The 26,531-nt window shown below is 39.5% G+C and overlaps 1 protein-coding gene across 7 annotated transcripts in view; it reads right to left on the bottom strand.

Annotated features, from left to right (window-relative positions):
* MITF (melanocyte inducing transcription factor) overlaps positions 1–26,531 on the bottom strand; it is a 166,580-nt gene that overhangs the window by 64,008 nt on the left and 76,041 nt on the right. For all 7 annotated transcript variants that reach the window (XM_077821303.1, XM_077821304.1, XM_077821309.1 and 4 more), the window contains exon 2: positions 1,688–1,934. In XM_077821303.1, coding sequence (XP_077677429.1) covers positions 1,688–1,934 — 247 coding nt within the window. The remainder of the gene's footprint in view (positions 1–1,687; positions 1,935–26,531) is intronic.

The following is a 26,531-nucleotide window of genomic DNA, read 5'->3' as shown; positions in this document are numbered from 1 at the left end:
TGTAAGGCGGCGGCTACAAAATAATGAATCTATAGCATCTTCCTAATACTACTGCTGTGATTCTGGCAATCACATAACAAACAGGGCATTAAATATTTCCAGTAGTGGTCAAATTTAGAAGAAATAAGCCAAATATGTTGCTATAATTAAATGCCAAAAGGTGGTAGAAAACATTACACATACCCAGTGGGAGATTCGGAAATAAAGCTCTTTCACTGAGACTCTGAATGCATCATCATTTCCTTGTTAATTCAAGTGTATTCTGAATAGAAGAATATTTCACATTACAGTTTACACCGATCAGCTACGTGTACATTAAAATTACACTAGAGCATTTAGCAAGAAATTCAGTAAGTTTCTTCATCACAAATGTTTGATTGGAAAATAAATTATTCTTTGTTCATTTTAATAGCTTCTGTATTAGGGGGAAGAGTCAGAAAATTAGAGCCTGAATCAAAATTCAGATACCTTCTTTAATGTCCTTCTTCCTCACGGCGAAAACATATAAATGCTGTACTCAAATCGCATCTTATTTACTTTTTGCAGAACTCCAATAATGGCATTTTTACCATTCTTTTTATTTAACAATGCTAACACCACTGTAAGTGATAATGTAGTAACGATAAACAAAAATATCTATACAAAACTTAAAAGGAGGACTAGTGGCACCTTAGAGACTAACCAATTTATTTGAGCATAAGCTTTTGTGAGCTACAGCTCACTTCATCGGATGCGGGATACCCCAAGCGTACACAGTTTGCTTTAAATCTACCAAAGTATTGTTAAAATAAATCTTAAAATGGAGTTGGCACACAAAAATGCCAGCACTACACCATGCTCTGAAAATATTCTATTGTAACCAACTTCAATTGAATTTACTGGTTTACAGTTTGCTTACTGGCCAGAAAGAGTTACTAACCTTCATACTGTAATAAAAAGAAAACTAAGAAGGAGTTGCATGTGGTAGATAAAGCAGAATAAGTATGCAAATACTTAATTTTACTTTGATGTCGCATTATTTCATTTATTTTCAATCATGTTGTATGTTCTTTTAACAAGGCATTTCACGCTACACTACTCTATCTCAACTTACTCAACACGTGTGAAACTAAGTCTGTTCTTGTTATAGTTTTTCTCGGTAATTAGCAAGCTACATAGTCTCCGGCAGCAGGCTACTAACAAGCTCCTACAGTTTCTAATCTAACAAGGAACCCAAAAGCTACTAACAGCCGTCAAAACATTTGAGCAAAAAAGGATTACAATGGCTAGTTGCAAGAGACTGGAAACTCACCCGTATTCCAGATTAAGTCCTTTTGAGAAGATCTTTTGTCATGGATTTTGATTCAGTATTTAAAACAATTATTGAACAGAAATTAACTTGTTCTAAATGGAAGTCTGGTTTGAAATATTAATTATTTTAAGAGGGAATCTTCAAATACGTGAAAAACATTTTCAAACAAAAAATGTGTTAATTTTGCAACTAAAGCTTGCATCTGAGAACAAATTAAAAACTTCTCATTCTTCTCTGGTACTGGACACTGAGTTAAAGCTAAAAATGAAACCAGACCCTGCAGCTTATTTGTGAAGTTTAGTTGCCATGAACATCAGTAACCGTGTCACTATTAAATAGACTATGTTTAGACAAGTATGAGAGCCAGTGAACTCGAACAAAGTCACACTCACTTACCTTGAGGACTTCCATTGGCACCTGGGTAGGAGGGGGCAGGTTACAGGGGATGCTGACGTTGATGGCTGGTGTCTGACTGAGTGGTACTCTCTGCTGCATGAACTGGGCTGCTTGCTGCTTCTGTTGTTGCTCTCGACGCTCTTGCTCCTGCATCTGCTCACGCATGAGCTGCTGTCGTAACAAAATCCGTGATGTCATACTGGAGGAGCTTAGGGGAGGCTTGGAAGCTCCAGGATGCTCGGAACTGCTGTGGGAAGACCAAAACCACAGACATCTCAGCTTCCCTGGTTAGAATAATTATTTCCTGCGATTGCAGAGTTACGTTAAGCGTGAAACAAAGTGGCTCTCACACATAAGAGAATAAGTAATGATATGCTGCCCAGGGTAAATTGGAATTTGGAGCTGATCTACTTTAGGTCCTTAGAAGCCAAATTAACCTGATTACATCTCTAGCAGCAAAGAGGGAATTTTTAAGTTTTATAAGTCTAATGCTCATTAACATCCAATAGAATTACAGGTTTCAGAATAACAGCCGTGTTAGTCTGTATTCGCAAAAAGAAAAGGAGTACTTGTGGCACCTTAGAGACTAACCAATTTATTTGAGTATAAGCTTTCGTGAGCTACAGCTCACTTCATCGGATGCATGCTGTGGAAAGTGTAGAAGATCTTATTATATACACACAAAAAGCATGAAAAAATACCTCCTCCCACCCCACTCTCCTGCTGGTAATAGCTTATCTAAAGTGATCACTCTCCTTACAATGTGTATCATAATCAAGTTGGGCCATTTCCAGCACAAATCCAGGTTTTCTCACCCCCCCCCCCCCCAAACTCACTCTCCTGCTGGTAATAGCTTATCTAAAGTGACCACTCTGCTACAACAGGGCTCAACGGGATGCTGTATTTCTTTCATACTCCCATTTACAGTGGCAATGCTTTTATTAATTAAAAATCAAAAAGAATGTATTTAGCATCTTAAGTTTAACCGAACTTTACACAACTCTTTACGTAGGCATTGGGGGTCAGGGAGGATTCCCAGAACCACTGAGGTTGAATCCTGTGGCTAGAGTTCTACCATACGTTCCCGAGAGCACACGGAAACCCCTCCACGCTAACTTGGTGTTCAAGGGTGGTTTGGGGCAGTAGCCCCTTGCACCACATTAGAGTTTAGCAGATTTGCTAGTAGCACTCTCTTCAGCTGCGAACACCACTTGTGACAGTATCAACTCACTTTGAGGGCACTAGCAGGCCTGAAGTGAGGAGTGAGATGTGGGTGCAGGCAGGGCAACCCATAGCAACAGCTTGCAAAGGATCCATGCTCTGAGGGGAAGTGAAGGGTATATGGGAGTAGCTGCGAGGGGCCCTCTGCAATGCAGGTTTTCCACAGATGGAATGATCTGGCCCATTCTTTGCTCACAACAGAATGATTAATACAAATCCCATATTTTACATACATAATGACAGGAAAAGCAGACAGAGAGAAAGAGAAAGAAAAAAAGTAACTGGAAAAGTTGAAGACAAGATATTTGAAGAGGACACAATATTTGTTTTTTCCTTAACAAGTGACACAATCAAAAGTGTAAAAGGCAGACTCAGTGCAGGTTAATATTATCCAACCTGTTCATTTTATATCCCACCTACCAAGGACTATAATCAAACAGATACTTGACCAAGGACAACTTTGGGAGGATAAGAAAGTTTGTGGTTTCTAGTTCATTCCCATTTTGATCCATTTCACATATGACTTTTTTTTTTAAAATAGACAACGAAACATATTGTAAAATATTTTTATTTGTGCTGATTTTTTCCAACTACTATGCTGTATGATGGCATGCATATTTAGATTTGCTATAATTATTAGTCACACTTTATATTGAGATTCTATTTATGAATAAAAAACAACAAGGAGTTTGGTGGCACCTTCAAAAACTAACAGATTTATTTGGGCATAAGCTTTCATGGGTAAAAAACCACTTCTTCAAATACCACTTATGCATTTGAAGAAGTGGTATTTGAAGAAGTGGTTTTTTACCCACGAAAGCTTATGCCCAAATAAATCTGTTAGTTTTTGAAGGTGCCACCGAACTCCTTGTTTTTGTGGATACAGACTAACATGGTTACCCCCTGATATTTATGAATAGTTTACAAAGAGTTAATAAACGAATAATAGATGTTGTGTGTTTTACAGTAATATATATAGTATGCGGTATGTAGATGACATCAGTAGAAGGTGTTTTAAGTGGATATATGCCACCTATTGACCTCTTGCATGCTATAGCAATCTACAATAGCCAATTAATCAGTCATTAAAAGCCTTTTAAAAATGGAACCTTAATAAAAAAATAACCACTATTGCTATGGTGTCTTCAATCTAAGAACCACACAAAATATTTTAAAACCACTGAGCAGCACTTCTATGAAAGGTAGGCAAGTGCATTTTGTAGATGGTTAAAAGTTACTCAGCAGTTAAGAACAGATAATATTACAGAAACAATGCATCCATACAAGACAGCAAAGCGCCTTTTAGGTATGTATACACACACACACACACACCCCCACCCACCCCCCTCCCCAGTACAGACATGGATTTGTTGCTTGAACCTGCACCTTTGCAGTTGATCGGTGTAGGATCAAACCCACAGCGTATGCAGAGTGCATACAGTAGGACTGGGATTTTCAAAAGCCATAACTTCTATTGAAGTCAGAAACAAAGAGCACTAACACTTGCTGTGTCTGACTTCTTATTAAGAACCAGATCCCAACACCTCCCAACAGAAATCTCAGCTGCAAAACACACTTTTCCTATTAGATTAAATGTTAATCAACCAGCATTAATCACACAAAAATTAAACGGTATTATGCCCATTACAATTTAAAATGTACGATGCTTATTGGCATCACTTGCTTTCAAATGACAGGAACTACATTAACACGTTAAAGTGCAGACGTTCCAGTAAAGAAACATCATTGCATAGGTAAAGGGCCAGATTTTCAGAAGTGCTCAGCACCCAACATCTCCTATTGAGAAATGTGATCCTCCGGTGCTCAACACCCAATAGTTTCCATTGCTCTCAGTGGGAGCTGAGCTCTCCAGCAAATCTGGCAAGCGATGTTTAGAACGAGTCCACTAAAATTAAATTGTTCACAGTAGGAATAACAAAGGAAAGGGGTTATTTTGTTTAAATAATATTAAACCCAGATTTTCCACAGCGCACATTTTTTTTTTTTAAGGAAAAAGTGGTGGGGGGGAAGAGACTGTGTTGCTATTTAAGGCCTGTCAGGTTGAAACATTCCCAGAGAGACTGATCCTTTTGATAAAACAAGAGAAAACCTTTGTGGTGAAACTAATGCAGCTGTGGAATAATCGTACTAATTAGCTGCTCAAGACAAGTCATTGACTGTGATACTCACAAAAAGAGCCTCTCAATTAACAGTTGAAGTATTCTCACATCCTAAACCCATCACAGTGTTCTTTAACTTTGTTAAAGTTTGGAAGAGCTTTTAAAAGACATTCACACATTTCCAGACTGCAGAAAGGTTCTATTTAAATGGTTGCTTACTACAATAGCTACAGGTTAGAGCTGAAATACCATTTCAGCCGCAAAAACCAAGGATCGATCCCACTCCTGTTCAAGTCAATGGACATTTTATTTAGGTTTATAGACATGCTAAAGAGGGTGCCTATCCATATGCTCTAGGCGTCCTTGGCAGACTTTACAAGTACATACCATTTTAGCCAATAGATATTCCACTCCAATCCCTCCTCAAAACAATTTACCCCTCCATTCTTCCCCTTTTTCAAAGGTCATGAGGTGGAAAGGAGGGGGTTAGAGGAGCCTTGCAACATGCCCTGAAGTTCAGATGAAAGCCATTTTGAACCAAAAGAGGGGGAAGTGAATTTTGAAGCTGTAGGGCTTTTGCGAAGAATGGCCTGGCCAGCAACCCCTCCTCATTTACACCAACGAGGCCGCAGCTCAAGGACCTCTGCTGCTCTCAGCTATGCCAGCATGCCATGTGGGGAGAGACGTCTCTGTTTTGTCATTTATTTCAATGGGTGCAGGAGCAGGCCCATCGTCTTTAATGGCAATTCATTTGATAACTCTAACATTCCCCTGCCATGAGTGCAGAAGACTGGACTAGAAGACCTCACAAGGTCTCTTCATGTCCCATGATTCTATGATCCTATGATTCTACGATTTTGTGTTCTCTCTCTCTCAAAAAAAAAAAAAAAGAAAAAAAGTTCATTCCTTCCTCAGAAATGATTTTGTTCAGGTAAAGATAACCTGGAGGTAAACTCAGCCGATCTCTGACTAAGTCTGTTGATCTTATAGGTCTCTTCAACTTTCTGTTCTGCTGAAAATACAGAGTTGTGTGTGTGACTGACTTGGCAATAGAAAATCCGAGAGTATATTCCTAACACAAATGCCATCAAGGAAAAACAAAAGGAGCCTGATCTTTTTCACATCCAAAACATCAGATCTGGGGGGCCAGATGAGAGGGAAAGAACAAACCCTTGAGATTACAGAATGTTCTGTTCATCCTTAATACGAAGAAGAAGCCAGAAACAAATTTAGCAGCAAAAGAATTTAGTGAGCTAAGCAGATGTGTAGCTCAGTTTTAATTCATGCACAAACTGGTTACATAATGGAGGCAGCCAATATAGTTTCGTTACTCCTAAAACTGACAGGATTCGGTTAGTGAGCATGCACCAATGGAAGCTGTGAAGTTGAGAAGCTTTCTGCTATGACTCCCTTTTCCAGTTGAGTAACTTGGCCCATATGACAGGTTTCAGAGTAGCAACCGTGTTAGTCTGTATTCGTAAAAAGAAATGGAGAACTTGAGGCACCTTAGAGACTAACCAATTTATTTGAGCATAAGCTTTCGTGAGCTCACTTCATCGGATGCATTAGTGAGCTGTAGCTCATGAAAGCTTACGCTCAAATAAATTGGTTAGTCTCTAAGGTGCCACAAGTCCTCCTTTTCTTTTGGCCTAAATGAAACTTATATGAGAAAAATATTACATATTGGATCTACTACTTCCTTTAGTACAAACTTACCCTCCTCACATTTTTACTACTGACAGCTATGTACTCAGATAAAGATACTAAAACTGGCCAAACCTAGAGTCTTCAGACTAGAAGCTCTGGCAGCAGCCTCTGTCTTGCAAAAGAGCAAATGAAGTACTTGCATTACAATTACCTCCTCACCCTTCAGGGGTCAAGAAGAACTTCATTAATCGTCTGCTATCATACAGGTGATGTGGAGCCCGTGAAGGGAGAAGACTACATCATGGAGTCAGTTGCTCTTCCTTCTGCAAGGAGGAGGGGTCAGCTATAGATGCAGCTGGTGGGGGCTACACAGAGCTGCTCCATCTGTCCAGACACTAAGCACAGCTGCCCCTTGTTACTTTATGGCATATGGCCTTGGCCCCTCTGGCCTGTCATGTGCAAGGGAGAAAGGGGAGAGGTGCTTTTAAAAAGTAACAGTTGACACTCATTTGCCCCCTTTTTTTAATCAGCACAAAGAGGAAAAGTTGGCCCTTTCCTAAACTGCTGCTGCTCCTTCTCCAACAGGGATTCCCCTACATGAGCCAAAGGCAGTCAGGCAAGTGGCAAATGAGGCAGCTAGAAAAGAGAGATTATTTTTAATAGATGCATTGGATCCTCCTATTAACCCTTCCCTGAGTGCTCGCTATTAGTGGGTTAGGTTCAGTCGCTTTTTTGTTTTGTACAACACGGTACATGGGGCCACCCGTGGTCGTTACAAGATCGTTTGGGCTGCCGTGCCCTCTGTGGGATGGACTGTCCAGTCCTAGGTCTTCTTCCATCAGACCCAGCTGTCCAAGCTAGAGGCCTGGATGAGACTGGATTGAGTGAAACTCAATGTGGACTGAATTCAAAGATTGTACATTCCCTGGCAAAGGATCAGCATGCCCCCTCAAGAAAATTCACAATCTAGGGCCTCTTTGGAAATCCCAGGTGGCAGGAACGGCCACTGTCAGTGACCAGGAACATTGCAACCTTCTCTTCTTGATATGCACTTTACCACAATTGCCACTTCCAACTGTGATTATCTCCCGGCTCCCGCCCCCATTGGGTCTACCCCAGAAGGTCAGCTACAGACTTCTGCTAGTGCAGAACATGGCAGCCCACATGGGAACTAGCCAAGACACTGGGGCAACACCCTTACTCTTGTGAAGAGTGTGTGTGATGGGATTGTTAACCACACAATGTTTGGGACCTCAACTTTAAATCTCACCCAGACTGCATTTCTGTCAGCAGAACATCATGCCCAGGCATTGATTCAGACTAATTCAACTGGTCTACCTTTTCCAGATTTGGCTCCGGACAGAACATCAGGGAGGAGCATAATGCAGTTAGTGGCCACTAGACTGCCCATACAACAGCATGAGAACTAACCTCTTGTAGACTCTTGTGTAACCAACGAATTGTTTAACTCTGCAGTAGGAAAGCTCTGTGACACAGTAAATTCTATTTTGATAAACAATGAGATTTAGGATCTTTCTGCAAATGCAGGAGGCGATTTCATTAAATTCCACCTACTGAAACTGACCAACCAACCCATCTTTTAAACTGACAAATCATTAAATTGGTTATCAATATTCTAACAAGCGTACTTCAGTCCGGAAGTAGTTAGGTCAGTTAGTAGTACAACAAATACATCTATGAGTATCAAATGTAACTCTGAAGAACCATAAAATGCCTGACTTTTTATTTGCTATTTAGAGCCCCAGAGAAATTACTGACGACAGTTTTTTAATGAATACAGTCCAAATGGAGTTTTCTGTATGTATGGAAAGATGGAAGATTTGAATGACTATACGTGTTACCCATAATGTGGGTACAAAAAGAAAAGGAGTACTTGTGGCACCTTAGAAACTAATAAATGTATTTCAGCATAAGCTTTCGTGATGCAGCCGATGAAGTGAGCTATAGCTCACGAAAGCTTATGCTCAAATACATTTGTTAGTTTCTAAGGTGCCACAAGTACTTCTTTTCTTTTTGCAGATACGGACAAATACGGCTGCTACTCTGAAACCTCTCATAATGTAGATGGTCATTATTGTATCAAAAAAAGGACACTGGCCAGTTTTTTGTTTTGTTTTTAAATCGCAGTATTCTAAAAACCCAAATTTCTTTACCACGTTACTAACATCAGATTATTAAAACCAAACATTTTCAGAGCCTACTTTACCTTTCGCTATTTACACAGTTGGTTTAGGTCTTTATGTGTGTCTCAGCTCAAACAAAAACAAAAATAATACAGACTGACTAACTAGAAACTGTCTAATTTGGCTTGCAGGTTCTTAAGTGCCAACAGCATTTTGAATGGTCTTGGTTGCAAACACTAATTTAGGTTGGATTCTTCTGTTTGTTTAAAATATTTCCAAAGAAACTTCTAATAAAGAGTTATGAAAATATTCCTGTAGACCTTAGATTTTACAAAAAAACCCTATTGTTGCAAACCTAAATTATGGGCCAAGTTTTACTCATCCATGTCTCTTCAATCTAAAGTTTTTTTATTAAGACCCACAGTAATTATGTTTAAAATAAATATGGACCGACACACTTATTGTTTCCATTTATACAGCACCTAGCACAAGGTGATCCTGGTCCATGACTAGGGCTCCTCAGCGCTACAGTAATACAGATAAATAAATAAATCTAAATTCTTGAAAAATAAGGTCCTCATTTTCAGTTAGTATTCCGTGTTTATATGACATAAAACCTCCTATGTCTTTTGTCTAGTGTGGCACACAACTGATAACCCAAAGCGTTTACACTGCAATCCAAATGTTCAATATATGTATGTCACAACAAGGCGGGAGACATTCACAGTATTCTTGAAGACACGGTCAAGAAATGCAAGGATGTCCTTCACAGATATAACAGCCATTCAACAATTTTGATGGTATAGGAGATCCAAGCTGCAGCCATCACCTCTGGATGACTTGTGGAAAATGGGAGTAATCAACTAAAGTCTCGAAACAATCTTTATTTTTACGTAGTGAATGTGGTAAAAGTGATACCTTAATGTAACACCTTTGTTTTCCAGTTTGTCCCACAATTTTTGATTAGCAAGAAAAGTGACAAGCCCAAACTTTCTTCACTGTTCATTTTTTCATTTGTTTTGCTGATCCTATGAACTGTCTGAAGCAGAGTTGTATGAAACTCAATGGTTAAAATTCACAGGGATGCTGTAATTTTTCCCTCATACTTGTTTCACACACTAATACTTACATTTGGTGCTGGGTTTACCCCCCTGCACCCAAGTTTTTCCCCTTTTCCAGGTTGAAATGCTCGGTTGTTTGGGTGGAAGCCACCCACACCATATCAGTCTTGGCTCAAAACAGAGCTCAAAACAGGTCCACCACTTTCCTTGAACCACTAGGCAAAACAGGTATAGAGTTCTGAGTTTGTAATTGAACTCAAAGCCAAGCAAGCAGAGGGTTTTGTGTCAAAAGAGCTAGAGCGCATAAGTTTGGAAGGGCTCCTCCTTGCCCCTGCAAGGGGGTTCCAAAGAGGATGGATCTAGACTGTTCTCAGTGGTACCAGATGACAGAAGAGGAGTAATGGTCTCAAGTTGCAGTGGGGGAAGTTTAGGTTGGATATTCAGAAAAACTATTTCACTAGGAGGGTGGTGAAGTACTGGAATGCGTTACCTAGGAAGATGGTGGAATCTCCATCCTTAGAGGTTTTTAAGGTCAGGTTTGACAAAGCCCTGACTGGGATGATTTAGTTGGGGATTAGTCCTCTTTTGAGCAGCGGGTTGGCCTAGATGACCTCCTGAGGTCCCTTCCAACCCTGATATTCTATGATGATATTTACAATATCCCTTCCTATTTAAAGTTTGGATCAACAGGGCTTAATATGTTCTAAGCCAAGGAATTAGAAAACAACCTGTTCTTGCTGTAGTGTCCAAGAACTGGATGTGTTTGGAATGCAGGGGATAAAATCATTATTCTGCACAATACTCTGTTCTGCAATAGCTCCAGACTGGCTGGCTAATTTGGGGGTAGCTCTTGAGCTTCCAGAGTTCGACAGTACTTCAAATAAGCATCTGATTGACAGAAACAAAGAAATATGAACCTTAAGAGATCTACATAGAAAAGATGCAATGACAAGGCCACAAAATGAGCAGATTAGTATATTTCCATCCTAAAATGTTACTCCACACTCTTCCGGATAAAAGAAGGGATAGAGCTTTAAATGAAGGTATTAAAAATGCTAAAATGTGATCCCTGCCACATTACTCTACCAAGGGAGAAGACTACTGCAGAGGGCAACAGCTCAGAAAATAGGCATAGGTTACTAGACTTACTATTATCATATTTGGGGATATAGATCAGACAAAATTTGCTTACCAGGAAGTTATTACTCCTTTATAAGCCTGGACAACAATGATAGGGCTTTTAAGAACTCCAAGTGTCTGAGAAAATCTTACTAAAGCTCAACTATTTAAGTGGAGTCAGAACACACAAAAAGTTAGGCCACTTGCCACCATATGTGTCTGTGACTACAAAGCAGTACAGCATTAAAGGTTTAGTCAGGAGATCAGCCTAGCCAAAACTTTTAATGTACAAAAAAAAAAAAAAAAATCAAGCCAATAGAAGCAACAGAGATGGTCAAGCACAAAGATTCAACATTCCAAGAAATCTACTGAGATGAGTGTCCTTATGAGGCCCAGAGGTAAGAGAGAATGCACAGTTAGAAAAACTTGCATTCAAAGTCTTGCATTTAACCAGTCCACACTGATTTATATAGAGAGAGTGACTTGTGTTCCTAGTCGGTACAGCACATAAGTGAATATTCACATTTAAATTGAGATCCAAAGTAGAAATAAGAAACATTGATTTTAATCTGGAAATTTTTATGTTTTTTTTTTGAGCCACAGGTGTTATCAGAAGAGAACTGATAAAACCTCTCTCATTCATGTGGCTCGGAGATTTCTGTTTTTGATTAATTAAAAACTTCAGCACCACAAATTAATTTATATTGATACAGGTTTCAGTCTCTCTACACAGAGAAAAAAAATCCAGATTTAAGATTTCAGACCGACTTTGCACTACTTAACTACACTCACATAAATGCCCTTTCCCTACTCTATTGATAATAGTGAAACTTCTGATTGTGTCTTAAATGTTAGTGGATTTTGCTATTCGCCATACCGAAGGATATCCCATGGAAAAAAAAATAAGGAAGCACATTACAAAAGTTAAAATAAGGGAGAAAAGATGGAGTCTGGAGAGTGTACACAACAAATTATTACAGGTTCCCCCGTAGCACTTCATTCCTAAAACTTAACAATTGATTGTGGGTTATAGTGACACTTCACTCTGCAATTCTATTGGCTGCCATGGCTTAAAGTACCAATATGGGGGAAGGGGGGGGAATCTTGGCACTCTGCTACATCCTTTCCTGCCAAGGACAGCGCAGTAAACCTGACAGAATTACTCTTATAATGTTTGATATAGGTCCACATACACCATACATTTCCTGCTGCTTTGAAGCAGGAAACTGGAATTTTCCACATTTGAAAGTGAAGGGTTCATGGAGATAAGTGCAATAGCAAGCAGCCTACTTTGCTGCTGACAGAAACACATCCTCCTCCCCATTTCCCCCACCAATGTTTTCTGTGTTCATCCCAAACTACACTTGCTCTGAGCTGCTCTCCTCCAACTACACCATTTAGAAGTCCATCAAACAGTTGGATGTACTCTCAGTTCAGTACGCAGCAAAACGGGTGCGTTCTATAGTGGGATGCACCTGGGTGTATTGTCAGCAGTTGCGGGACTAAAGAATCTTTCAAAAAGCCAGTTTGCGGGGGGGGGGGGGGGTTGGGGGGGGAGAAGAATCAGCAGGTAAATCAAAATCAGTTTTTATAGAGACAAAGAAGTCTCACAAATGATCAATTAATTGTTGAAACAGAAGGACTTTACAGAATGCAATTATCTTTAACCTACAGTTATGCATGGATTTTTTTTAATTAAAAATTCTATTAAACAGTTGTGTACTATTTAGTATTTTTCCATTTTTTTTCTTCCAGTCTTTAAAACACACCTTCACAAGCTGCTGAACATAATGCTTTTCCATCTTAATGAAAACCTCTCTCATGACCTGAGCGCATTCAGTAAATAATTATTAAGCTCTGGCGGTGGCTTTTGCAGGAGTCTTGGCTTAATAAAATGCCGTAAGTTGATTTGCTTGAATGCCTATTCACTTGGGGACACATTGTTTAGAAAACTTTATCACCATATCTCTAAGCAGGGTAAATGTAAAGAGGCAATATCTAGAAGTTGCAAAGGTCACAGTAATAAAGGATTTTACAGTTTGTCTGTTAAAAGCTCAGAGGATAATTATAAGTTCAAAATACATAAGAGAGACTTTCAAATATATTGGTTAAAAATAATCACTATAAAATAATTTAATATGGATATATGTAATATACCTCAATTTAACCAGGAGATGTCAGTAAAAAAAGAAAAAAAAGGTTCAAGATAAAACCAAGAATTTCAGCAAAGGAAAATTTGCCCTACACGTATCCCTGTGTTGATGCATTAAGAAATGAGCGTGAGTATAATAAATAAGAAACAGAACTAATCATGTCATCCCAACCCACACAGTACATTTATATCCTATATCAAACCCTGCTTTAGCCCAACCACCATGTTTTGCTTAACAATTTCAAAAGTCATTAAAAACAAATTAAAGCATTTCTAGGTTCCCCCTACCGAAAGTTGCTATCTCTGTCTTAGCCAGTCAGACACAGCTGTTGTAGCTTCAAGCGAGGTGACGAGGACAAGTTAACAAGCACAGTATTTTTAACTCTCGGAACAAAGCCTCCATCACAAAATCAGACAATTTGTTCAGAGTGCTGTTTCTGAAATAAAGTCTCACTTACAGATAGAAGCTTTCAAAGGAGCATGGCATGAACATCTGAACTCTAAGAGCTTCCATCTCCCCCCCCCCCCCCCGCCCCCCACCTCTGTAAGGTGTTCTGCAAGCCCTTGGAGAAGAGTGAAAGTCAAACTAAGTCCTGGCAGTGGATATGTCACTAGGGGTGGTTCCAGATAAGACCCTGGCAACTCCAATCCAAGCAGAGTTCTGTGCCATGCCAGAATGGTGCCCTAGCGTCTGTCTGCATCAACAGACCTGTTTAATCCAGCACCTACCTGGGGCGCGGGGGGGGGGGGGGGGGGAAGGGGGGGCGGGCTGCTTGTCACAGTAAAATGAAAAGCCTCATTTAAAAGTGAATGGGAAGAAATTCAGAATCACGGTTCCACAATTTATGATATACTTATATCTTACCAACAAGATATTAAGCTACTTCACAAAGTACTTGATCAGAGAATCCCAGAACAGTAGATACACATGCTGTGCCATGATTTGAAGAAATAAAGAATGGTCTGTAGCTTTAGGGTCCAATCCTGCAAAGACCTACATACAAATAACTACACTGCTAGTAGGCCCACTGACTTAATGAAACTTTAGCTGGATACTGAGGGGTGGGGTGGGGGAGGGGGGGGAAGAGAGAAATGCTACCGAAAGCAGCTGTCCCATTCACAAATTAATGGCCTGGTCACACAAGCACTAATGCTCACTTACTCTGCAGTCCGAGAGCACTGGCTAGCAAAGGATCCCCTAGCAACCAGGACTTTCACAGAAACTGAACAACTCAGAAGACCAGAGGGGCCTGGAGAAGCAGAAGGGTCCAGGAGGGACTGCAACAGTAAGTGACCTCTATTTCTGTTGGCTTCTGGGAGATGAACCCCTTCTTGCTTCCACCATGGGACAAACTCTGCTATCAGGTAGAACAACTTTTGGAAACATTGTGTGTGAAAGCTTGGAGTTTACTGCTCCTTAGGCAGATGCAGCCTATGTGTGGGAAGACAGGGCCTTTAAATATGTATTTTCTTTAAAGAGTAAACCATTTTCACCTTCCAAGTTTAAGAAAAGGAAACCAGGTCCTCCTGGTCATAAGGACATAGCTGTAACAGGTTTCAGAGTGGTAGCCGTGTTAGTCTATATCAGCAAAAACAAGTGCCACAAGGACTCATAACTGTAACAAACACTATAGTCAAAGCTATACTGATGTCATTAGTTGACTCCATTAGAACTGTTATAGAACCTATTTTCAGCTGTGTTTGAAAGACACTGAGGCAGAATCCCCAAACAGAAGACGGAAAAACGGTTAGGTAAGGTTGACTTCCAGCTTTCCAGGAATTGCAAGGTGTCAAAAAATAATCTAAAGATGTAGCCGACTTCAGTTAATACAGTATTATCCAATAAACTTTCAAAGCCTTGCACCATGAGAACAAACTTATGCTTCTCTTTCACAGGTATCTGCTATGAGCTGGCTTTAAAGATTTGCCTTTCACTTGAAAGTCTTATTAGTCACCTTGTTAAAGACTTTTCCAAGCAATTCAGACACTACTTACCTATTATCAGTACTTACTGATAAAAAACATGTTTGCAAAAAACAGAGTACCCGCTACAATAAAAGCCAAAAGGTGGTAAAATGGAGCAGACAGGAGATACCACCACCCTGATAATCTCTACAGTTTAGGAGTTTTGTAATGTAAAATTTACCTTCTTTATCTAGGTAAACAAAATAGGAAGATAATACTGTCGCCAATGGGTAGACAAAAAGTTTGTTAATTTCACTACACTACAGCTTTACAACTGGTTGGCCCTAAAATCTGACCTCATGTCATTTAGTTAAAAGAATAATGAGTTATGTTGATTATCACTTGACTCTCGGGACCTGTAAACTCACTCCTGTGAGCAGCCCCACTGAACGAAAACAGGAGTAACTCAAGTTGAATGTTCTCAGTTTCTGCACTTATTTCTCATTTATCGGATCCTCTCCAAGGGGAAAAAAAAGTTTACAGTGGTGTAGTAATTCAGGAACTAAATTCCTCTGTTCATCCTGGATTCTTTGTTTACTGACTTAACTTGTTACAATTGTGTTTGATAATAATTTCTAAACAATTCAAAGGTTCCCTAAATCTCATCTCTTTACACACATGACATCCTGGTTCAGTTGTATTGAATAAACAGGACTTTTAAAAGTGAGAAACGGAAATACTCACGTAAGACTTGATTAAAGAATCACAAACAACCACAATAATGAAAAATCACAATGCAAATTCTGTGCTCTGGTACTCTTAGATCTACTTTCCCATCAACGTGTGCACCCTATTAACTGTAATGCATGTTACATACATGGAGAAAACAAGCCCCCACAATAATTTCTGTTGCAGAGACAATTCTAAGATCAAAGTGATCCTTATTATATAACATACAAAGTCAGCATTGCCAACTTTAAGATAAATACCAAATATCATGGCTAAAGTCCCACTTCCTGGAGGCAAGCGATTATGCAAACAGGTCACCAAGAGAAAAAAAGGGGGGGGGGGAAGGGAAGAATAAGTTTCTAGCCCTCTTAGTTGCCAAGAAAAGCTTAACAAGATTTAAAACTAAATCAGAAAGCAAACAAAAGTAACCTCAAGTGATTTTTTAAAATATTTTTAAGCTGCTCATGATTTTGGGGGCCTAACTCATTGCTTTTGAAGGCTTGGGGCTGCCAATTCAGCTAATTCTGAAGCCCTATATCTGACGCCTTCCATTCCTATGCCCATTGCAAAAAGTCGGGGAGAGGGGAATGTACAACAAATGTGGTTTGCCCTGATGCTGTTGTGGGCATACTTCAGTGCCCAGTGGAGATTACAGGAGCTGCACACTACTCTAATTTATCTTGGACTGCCCATAGTCTGCGTGCACCTGTGGGCAGCCATGAAATGCTAGCTGGCCACACACCCCTCGTTCCCCTTTTACAACAGGTCAAGGTCATAAGGGGACCATGAGTGTGTTGAGTATGTTGCTCAGCCAGCTCTATGTCAGCTGGGGAGTGCTCCTTCTCGGAGGATATTCCTTGGGGAGATCTGCTTCCTTTAGCCATTACTTTATGTCACCAGAAAAGGACAAAGAGACCACAGGGCAACACACAATCAGGCCAAGGTCTCTGGAGTGTCTACTCATCTCCAGGTATCAGTCAAAAGGGACATTATCAACTTAAATGTAACTTGAGTTTGCAACTTTTTCCTCTTTAAACTTATTGTTCCTACAGGTTAGATTGCTATAAACTGGAGGAGACTGAAGGAAAACCTTCATGATGCTTTTCGCTTGCTTTAAGTATTTTGCAGCAATTCCTTTAATCAGCTTTACTGTTTCTCCTACAGTCAATTTGTATCCCATTTGTGTGAGTCTTTCACATAGCAACAAGGAAGAGAAAACACACTTTTTAAAAAGAATACAGAAACGTGATTGTAAAACCCCAAAAGTTATCTAAGGGATCTTGGGGGCAGGAATAGGGCCGGGAATATATTTTTAGTGACATTTTAATGCCTATTATTTATTTAGGCTATACCATGAACTTACATGGTGCTTTACACAGAAAAAGAGCAATGAAAGGAAGACAACTGTTAATCAATAAAGCTAACGTGTTTGAAGTTGGAAATTCTGATTCTTTTTATACCGAGGCAATAAGGAAGTGAAAAAGGAGGAAACTGCCCTAGAGCAATTGGCGGACAGCAAGCAAAAACAAGTAGATTTTGAGAATTAGCTTTAACCATTGAAATCAGTGGAGAGGCTCCCATATACTTCAGTGGAAGTTTGACTGGATCCCTTGTGTTAGCAGAAGACTGTGCATTTAGAGAAATGCATGTAAAGTATACAAGTAGCCATGTTGCCTAACACCATCCTAATACATAAATCATATCCCTCAATGCCAGAAGGGACCATTATGATTATCTACCCTGATGATGAAATGACTTCCTGCATAAATATAACTCAAAACAACCTCACCCAATAATTTCTGCATCAAGTAGTTTCTGTTTGAACTATGGCATATCTTTTAGAAAACCATCCTGTCTTGATTTAAAGGCTACAAATAATGCAGAACCCACCACAACCCTAGCTAATATTTAATTATCCTCATTTAAAACTCTGCTCTATGTCTCGTCTGAATTTGTCTAGTCACAGTGCACATAAGGGGAAAAAAAAGATACTAACTCTGCAGATCACTACATCCAATATAAAAAAAAAAAAAAAATGGGCCAGAGGATGTTGTGAAGGCCAAGACTACCAGAACCACAGGGTTAAAAAAAGAACGAGGTAAGTTCATGGAGGACAGGTGAACCAATGGCTATTGGACAGGTTGGGCAAAGATGATGTCCCTATTCTCTACTTGCCAGAAGCTGGGAATGGGTAACAGGGGATGGATCACTTGATGATTCCCTGTTCTGTTCATTCCCTCTGGGGCACCTGGCACTGTCCACTGTCGGAAGACAGAAGACTGGGCTACATGAACCTTTGGTCTGACCCAGTGTGGCCGTTCTTGTGTTCTAAGTTAAAAATTATATTTTAAGCCAGATGTGGCTCAATTAATTAAATGAAATATCACATTTTAAATAAATATATGAAAGCATGGTTTCTGCATTATGCTTCTGGTAAACACCAAGAAGATAAATGTTTATGAATGGATATCCTTGAGTCAATAAAATAAACACTCACTCATCGATATACCAGAAATAAGGTTGTATGTAAATAATTTCCCAGTTTCATTCTGGGACTCCTGCAGAACAAAACAAATGGATCAGTTTCAGAGAGTGTGTGAAATGAGAGTTTACATATTAGAACACATGATCTTTAGAACACAGTGAAGAGCAAAAACTGATCATTACCAAAAATACATTTAAAAAAATATTCCTGTTTCAGCTCAAAACCAGGCTTGCTTTCAAGCAAAAAAATCCCAAGTTTAACAGTTTTGTCATAGCATTGATTCAGTTTCATAGAGTTTTAGCAAAATGTAGAGACCTCAGATTTCAGTCTTTTCTTACTATCTTGCTCAGGCCTACATAGAGTGAGGCAGATATGGAGCAGGAACACTCTCCTTAACCTTCTTCAAAGTGTATGCACTTCTTTAAAAAGCAGCCAAATTGACAAAATGTATTTACAAGCCTATTGCTAGACAGTTTTAATCCTCTTTGGTTGCTGACAGTATCACCCTTCAATGGCTATTTCTATTCAGAGTTAGGGGTATATTTGTTGACGAAAGGTTGCCAACTCCTGAATCATGTAAACAGGAACGAGAGCCAGAAAACGTTTCACTGGACTCTGAAGTTCACATCTGCCTTCGTTACTGTGACAAAAGGCAAAGGCAGGGATTTAGTTTATAACCTATAAATCCTGCAAGGACTTCATCACAAAACCTTGGTGAGAGAGTTCAGGATTAACTGGGTTAAAACATTTAGATCTTATTTATTTAGCACTCAGGACCGTGGCACATTACCTGCAAGAGCATTCACACAACTGCAGGGGCTCTCAAACTGGGGTTTGGAACACTTCAATTTCTGTGCCTACACAGACACCAATTTTACCATGAGAACACCAGAAAGGCCCCATGGCTTCTCCATCAACTCCTCTCCTTCTGAAAGGAAAGAAAGACGTCGTCTGTGCCCATCACTGTGGTACCCAAGACCCTGATCTCATCTTCACTCATCCCTATATTTTCCCAAAGAGGAGCAGGAAGGGATGGAATTGGGATCCCCTCATCTTCTCTCAGTGAACATAAATATGGGACTAACACTGCAAATGGTCACTGACAGTTTGTAGCCCTATGTCTATCCCTTTTTCAAGACTATGATAGATTTTGTACAAACTATGCCTTGAGATCATCTGAAAACTCACAATTTGCTGATCATTATTGTCCTGGTTAAATGTGTGTGGCAACATTGTATGTAAAGTTATAAAATTGTAATGTATCACATTACTGAGACATGTTCCAAGTTTAGAAAAGCAGCCAGTCACAAACCAGAGACAAAAGGCAAATTGATGCCACAGCCAGGTGTCAATGAAACCTTGGACCATCACCTCGTTGACTGGCCACTCTTTGGCAGGAAAAAGGGTATGAGCGAGAAATTTACATCTTGGCAAAGTCCCCACAGACTGTCTCCTGAACCTCAGTTGGACACGACTCTCAAAGAGGAGGAAAAAGTATAAAGAATGGGGAACAGACGCCCTAAGTTATTCCTCCTATTCTCTCTACCCACAGCAGCCACAATATCTGATGAGCAAAGAAACAGCTCTGGACTTCCAGTCTGGAAGGAGTTCAGCCAGTAAGACTGCTGAAGCACGCCGTGAGAGACTTTTGCTTTGAATTCACTTAGCTTGTTAAGTTAGGTATTAGTTGCATTTTACCTTTTTGTTTCTTTGTAACCAATTCTGACTTTTATGCCTCATTACTTGGAATCACTTTAAAAAAATTTTTCGGTAATTAAACTTGTTTTATCTTAACAGTGTGCTTGGACTGAAGTGTTTGGGAAACTGCATTTGAGATAACAGGATTTGTGCATATCATTTTCTATTAATGAAATGACAGGCTTTGTATGAGCTTGTGTGGTTCAGGAGAAGGCTGGACAGTACAGTATGTATATTTCTTGGAGAAAGTCTGGGACTGGAAATTTGCTGGTGCTGCTCTGAGGTGCAATTCAAGAATGGCTGGCCATAGCACGTACACAGTATAGCTAGCAATAATTTACATGCTGGAGGTTGTCTGTGAGCAGACCAGGAGTGGTTGCTCTCACAGCGAAGCAGCATAAAAAGTACACCAGGTTGGAGAATTGAGAGGACAGCTGTTCAACAGGACAGATTGCACCCTAGAGAATGTCTGTCACCAAATACCACAAGTTGCTCTTTGGCACTGAGCTTCTGAGAAGTCATGTTTTTATAACAGTATCCTGTATTACATGACTGGGATGGAATACTGTGGGTGGGACCAAGAATTTAAACCTAATTAGATTCCATTTCCTTGAATTGTCTACAAAAATGCAGAAGGCCAGAACAGGTCATCATAGCGGTGGTCCCTTTTAGCCTTACAATTTATGAATTTTTATTCAAGAAAAAAGAAACATGAATTGGCACGAGAATTCACGTATGCCTGAAGCACAACAGCCTTTCCATGCCTAATACATGGGAGAAATTGTTCATCTTTATAGAGAAGCTGCTGCTAGAACACTGCCACAGTCGTCATTAGCTGGTGTTATTGCCTATGGAACTACTCAAGCAGGTGTTTCTCATGGATGCACCTGGCTGCTCAAGAGTTTACAGTGACAGATTGCCGTCTCTCTCTTCATGCTGGTATATGTACCATCCACGACTTACCCCCCTTTGTATACCCCCTCCTGAATACAAAGCATCCCCTAGAATTGCAAAACACACCATGACATTGACAAGTAAAATGGAGGAATCCCATTCCACCACATTTTACTCTAGTGTAGATCTCACACACACACCCCCTCCAGAAAAGGGGCCTATATGTCTACTTTTTTTTTTTTTTTTTTGCACTTAACTCTGCCTACTGTTAAGGCTTTCGCAAAAAGAAAAGGAGGACTTGTGGCACCTTAGAGACTAACAAATTTATTTGAGCATAAGCTTTTGTGAGCTACACAGCTGCTACTCTGAAACCTGTTAAGACTTTGCTACTCTTCATTCTGCCTTCTATTTGTTCCCATAGTTAGTATCTTTGGTACCCTGGTGCCAACCCTCATAACAGAACTTGCCTGTTTTATTAACGACGCAATTATGAACTATTTACAGGTGGAACTGATGTAAAATGAACATGAAACGTGCTATGGTACACAATTCATGCTTACTGAGCAAGCACCAAAAGCCAAAGCCACTCTTAATATATGCTTGTCCTCATACTTGCTGATGCTTCATATTAGATGCCCAGCGTTAATCTTGTTTGACAAACAGAGGCAGCCCTGCTGGTTTTGAATTTTTCTGTACTTTGCTAAAAGAACTAAAAACAAAGTCTAACTGCATACTCTCATACACTAGATGGAGCCTTGTCTCTTATTTCACCTCGCCTGTCAAACTTCATTTAGCTATTCTCAGATTCCTTTGCACAAGGAATTAGAGTTCAAGGGTAAAAGAGGTGAGGGGCATTGGTGTAGTGGTTAAAAGAAAAAAGAGTGGGTAAACTCTTAACCTAAACTCTGTATTCCCCAAATGAGAAGTGGGTAAACACAGTCAAGATTCCTTCCCCACTCTGAACTCTAGAGTATAGATGTGGGGACCTGCATGAAAGACCCCCCCTAAGCTTGTTCTTACCAGCTTAGGTTAAACACGACCACCACCAAAGTGCTACACAAAGAACAGGGGAAGTGCCCACTTGGAAACGTCTCCCCCCCCCAACCATCACCCCAAGCACTACACCCCCTTTCCTGGGGAAGGCTTGATAAAAATCCTCACCAATTTGCATAGGTGAACACAGACCCAAACCCTTGGATCTTAAGAACAATGAAAAAGCAATCAGGTTCTTAAAAGAGAATTTTAATTAAAGAAAAAGTAAAAGAATCACCTCTGTAAAATCAGGATGGTAAATACCTTACAGGGTAATTAGATTCAAAACATAGAGAATTCCTCTAGGCAAAACCTTAAGTTACAAAAAGACACAAAAACAGGAATATACATCCCATTTAGCACAACTTATTTTATCAGCCATTTAAACAAAACAGAATCTACCGTATATCTAACTAGATTGCTCACTAACTCTTTACAGGAGTTCTGACCTGCATTCCTGTTCTGGTCCCGGCAAAAGCATCACACAGACAGAGAGACCCTTTGTTTCTCTCCCCTCCAGCTTTGAAAGTATCTTGTCTCCTCATTGGTCATTTTGGTCAGGTGCCAGCAAGGTTATCTTAGCTTCTTAACCCTTTACAGGTGAAAGTTTTTCCTCTGGCCAGGAGGAATTTAAAAGTGTTTACCCTTCCCTTTATATTTTTATGACAGCAGTGTACCCATCTTTGCCCTCAACTACATTGCTGGTGAGGGGTAAAATCCTGGCCCAAATGAAGACAGTCGGTTGGGTAAATGCCAATTGACATGGATATGGCCATGATTTCAACTGGGGTGGGTCTTTTTTAAAAACAAGCTAACAAAAAAAACCACACACACATTCCAATTAAAAAGAAAAATTTACTCCAAAAATTAGTTTTAATGAAATACTGCTCTGTAGGCTTCATAGCATCAAACATCAGATCCCATTTAAAGTTATTGAATGCTCTAGGCTCTGCTCTAGGCTCTCCAGACCACACTGAAGCCTACTCATCTAGCCTTTACCGGATGTACAATCCATCATGGTTTGAATACATGTTGGAGAACTCTATAGTTAGCTTGTGTTTTATTAATTTGTGTTTGAATTTCTCTCCTATTCCTTTAATTACATTAGAAACCTGAATTTTTACTTTTTGTTCTAATCTTTCATCCAATAAGGAGTTAAATTGCTTAGTAATTTCCTGGGTCTCATTTTTCAATAGTGCTAATACTTTTGGTTTCCTTCAAACACTGCTACCTCTGCTCTTGTCTGGTAAATTAAAAAGAATTATCATTAATGGATTGATGATGCCTCAGTTTGTCACTTGAGATTCTTCTGACTCTGCTGATTTACATACCTAGAGCAAAATAGTTTATGGCCAAAAGCTGTGGTTTAAGTCAGTGGGAATTTTGCTTAAGAATGAAGAATTTGACCGCGATGGCTAAAACAATATCTCATCAATCTTCCCTTAGTCATGTTTGGAGGGAAAAAAATGTGTTATGTTCAAACCAAACAGTTCACTCTATGCAAACTAGAGTCTCATAATTTTAATGGGACGGTGACAGAACAAAGCCAACCTAACTTCTGGCAAGTTGGCACTCTCCCACTAGGATTTTTCAGTATGCAACAGGATACTCTGCCTGTGAGTGTGTGTGGAGATAAGGCAAAATAAGCACAGCAGAGAAGACTGCCTAAAGGAGCGACCTGATTCGTTTCGCAAATTAAACATTTAAAGAAGAGTTTGAGAGCTGGCAACACTTTAAAACATTGACTCATGAAATCTGGATGATGCCTCGAGAAGTTACTGTACTGAGGCTGGTTATTCACCAAGGGTTAATTTCTCTGTTAATGAGATCTTTCTAGCAACCTACTCAAAATTTTAAAGGGTACATTCACGCTGCAGCTTGGGATAGGATATGCAGCTTCTGTAGACACACCTGTGCAAGCTGCAATCTAGCTTACTTGCTAAAAATAGAGGGGAGCACATTGCAGGGCACGTCAGTGCAAGCTGCACAATCCCATATGACACCTGCGGATACATTCTCGCTTATGCGGCCTGAGCTGAAGCTTGCATCGCAGCAACCTCACTTTGTATTTTTAGACAGCGAGCATGGATGCATCTACACAAGCCTAATTCATAGACCAGCTGCAATGCAGATGTACACTAAGACAGACAGCTTGTTACCTTTTGAGGGCTGAAAGTCATCTGAAGTCACCAACTGATACCACAGGCAAAATGCTACCCCCAATTTGCAAATGAAAATTCAGTGTGTAAACAAATCAAAGCCCATTCCAATTTAATGATGTACTCTGTCCACATTCTCTCATTCAGGTATAGAAAAAGTTATCTGAAATTTTAAAGGATTTCCATTGATTTGAATGAGCTTTGGATTAGGCCCTCAGAAAACCCAACATTTTAACATAGCAAGTCTGTAGTGGCAAAATCATTTGAAACTAGAATATATTAACTATCAATACAGTGAAACTCCACCCCTGTCGGAAAGTGAGCATAACTGAGAAACACTTGAATAGCCTTTTGCTCTAAGCTCCTGCACAACAAATGTGGATTTACTTGTAGAAATATGAATATGGAAAGATTCTAAGAAAACATATTTATAAAGGATTTGGTACACTGCATTGTCTGGAAAATAAATGTCAACATCTACTGTATTGCAATTTCTTGGAATTCTTTCTGTGCCAACGTTCTTATTGCCCCGTGTACTTCTGTATATTAGTCCAGCTGAGTGAACCAAAGTTCAAAAGCATTGAACTGAAACAGCAAAGAAGAAAATACCTCCAATGTGACCCCTTGTTCTTTCCCATTTTATAAATAACTTGAGTGCCTAGATTTCTGTAAATCCATTAGTTATTGCTTCATAAATAATTACTGGGTTTGGGCTGATTCTGCCTTTTCTTTGACATACTGTGTTAAGAGTACACCTAAGATTTCTGCAGTTTATATTGGGAATGATACGTAGAACTGAGTATGTGGGTTAGGCAGAGGGAGGGGGGAAATCTAGAAGAGAACAGTCACCATATTCATTGGCAACAGAATTTCAGAGAGAACATTTCTTGTTGACAGTTATTTGGGGTAAGATTTTCAAGAGTGCTCAGCTCTCATTTAAGCGCACACACAAAAAACTAGCCAGTGCATATGGGGGCAATGCATACATGTTCCTTTATCTTCCTGTGTTTTCCATGCCTAAAGTTGTCCACAGTTCCATTGTTGTATCTGGTTCAGTTCATATCAACCACTCAGATTAAGATTTTTAGATTTCACCTCCTCCCCACTATCATTATCAGTGGTCTTTCTGGAGTGTTAAAAATCTGCCTAGGTCAAGAGACTCCATGTCCCTTTAATGTTATGCAGCTGCAAAGTCAGACTGTGAGTAATAAAATCAGAAGACCAGAAAAATTGAATCTGGAACTAAACCACACAAGAGCGCTGACACTATTTTCCATACAAAGAACTAAAATATGGGCTCTATTTGGCATTTTTAAGAGTATACTTAATGGGAGTTTCATATGATTAAAGTGATTTATGGTTGACATTGGACATGCCAGAATATGAATGGACAGAAAAATAGAGTTAGAAAAATATTTCAAGTTAAGAGGCTAATGTTCACACACACATTTTAAAATATTGACTTACTAAATGTTTCCTTCCTTTTATTTTCTTTCCACAAGCTCTCATGTTACTCAGTTTTATCGGAAAGCAAGTGTCAGTCATCTTGGTGAACATTTGCAGAAGCCAAATTTTAAGTTCTATCGCAAATATTCACAGTAGAAATGCTTCCATCGTGTTCCAATCAGGGAACAGAAGCAATACCGTATGACTTATCTGAACAATCCAACCAACCCGCATAACTGGGGATCCCTCACCAACAACCCTCCAGGGATATCTGCAGTCCAAGTTTAAAAAAAAAAAAAGGGGGGGGGAGGGCTGGCGGTGCGCAAATAATCTCAACACATGCATTCTGAAGCTGTGATCTATTCCTGATTACTCCTGAGGCACGAGAGGTTCAATTGGTCAGATAATCTTATTCACACTGAGCAACTTAATTTTACTGGAAAATTGATACTGAAGGAAAATTTCAATTGTGTTAGGTCAGCTCAAAAGGAACATAAGCAAGCATCACATTTTCTCACCGACGCATGCGTACGTCCAACATCAGAAAACACAGTTAAGCATGGTAAAGGTAAATATATATTGATGACCTCTTAGTAAGTGTACGTCATATGAAGAGTCCATGTACAACGTTTATCACTCACTTTTAACCATACCAATATTTAACCATACCAATAACAATATTTGATGGAGTGTCTGTGAGTCTTTAGGGTGTTCTGTCAGTGCATGTATTAGTTCAAAATCAAACATCTGGAAGTGTTAAACATTACACAGTTGCAAAATACTGAATGAATCAAATCACAAAGATTATCCATTTCACCAAGCATCCCAAGTTCCATTAAGTGACTTGAAGTCTTCTCACTGCAAGGAGAGTCTATGAAACAGCATTAGACAATGAGATAATTATGTTTTTTTGATGGACCTTTAAACTTCTTATATTGTCTGTAATCTCTCCTAGGAATAACCAAAAAAAAGTTTGTGGAAGAAACAGCGTCATCTACATTATTTTCTTGGTCTGTTCAATGCCCGAATATC

This window comes from Eretmochelys imbricata, chromosome 7 (assembly GCF_965152235.1).
Source record: "Eretmochelys imbricata isolate rEreImb1 chromosome 7, rEreImb1.hap1, whole genome shotgun sequence".
In the NCBI taxonomy this organism is placed as follows: domain Eukaryota; kingdom Metazoa; phylum Chordata; order Testudines; family Cheloniidae; genus Eretmochelys; species Eretmochelys imbricata.
Note: the sequence above shows the minus strand (reverse complement) of the source record. Positions and strands in the feature narration are given on the sequence as shown.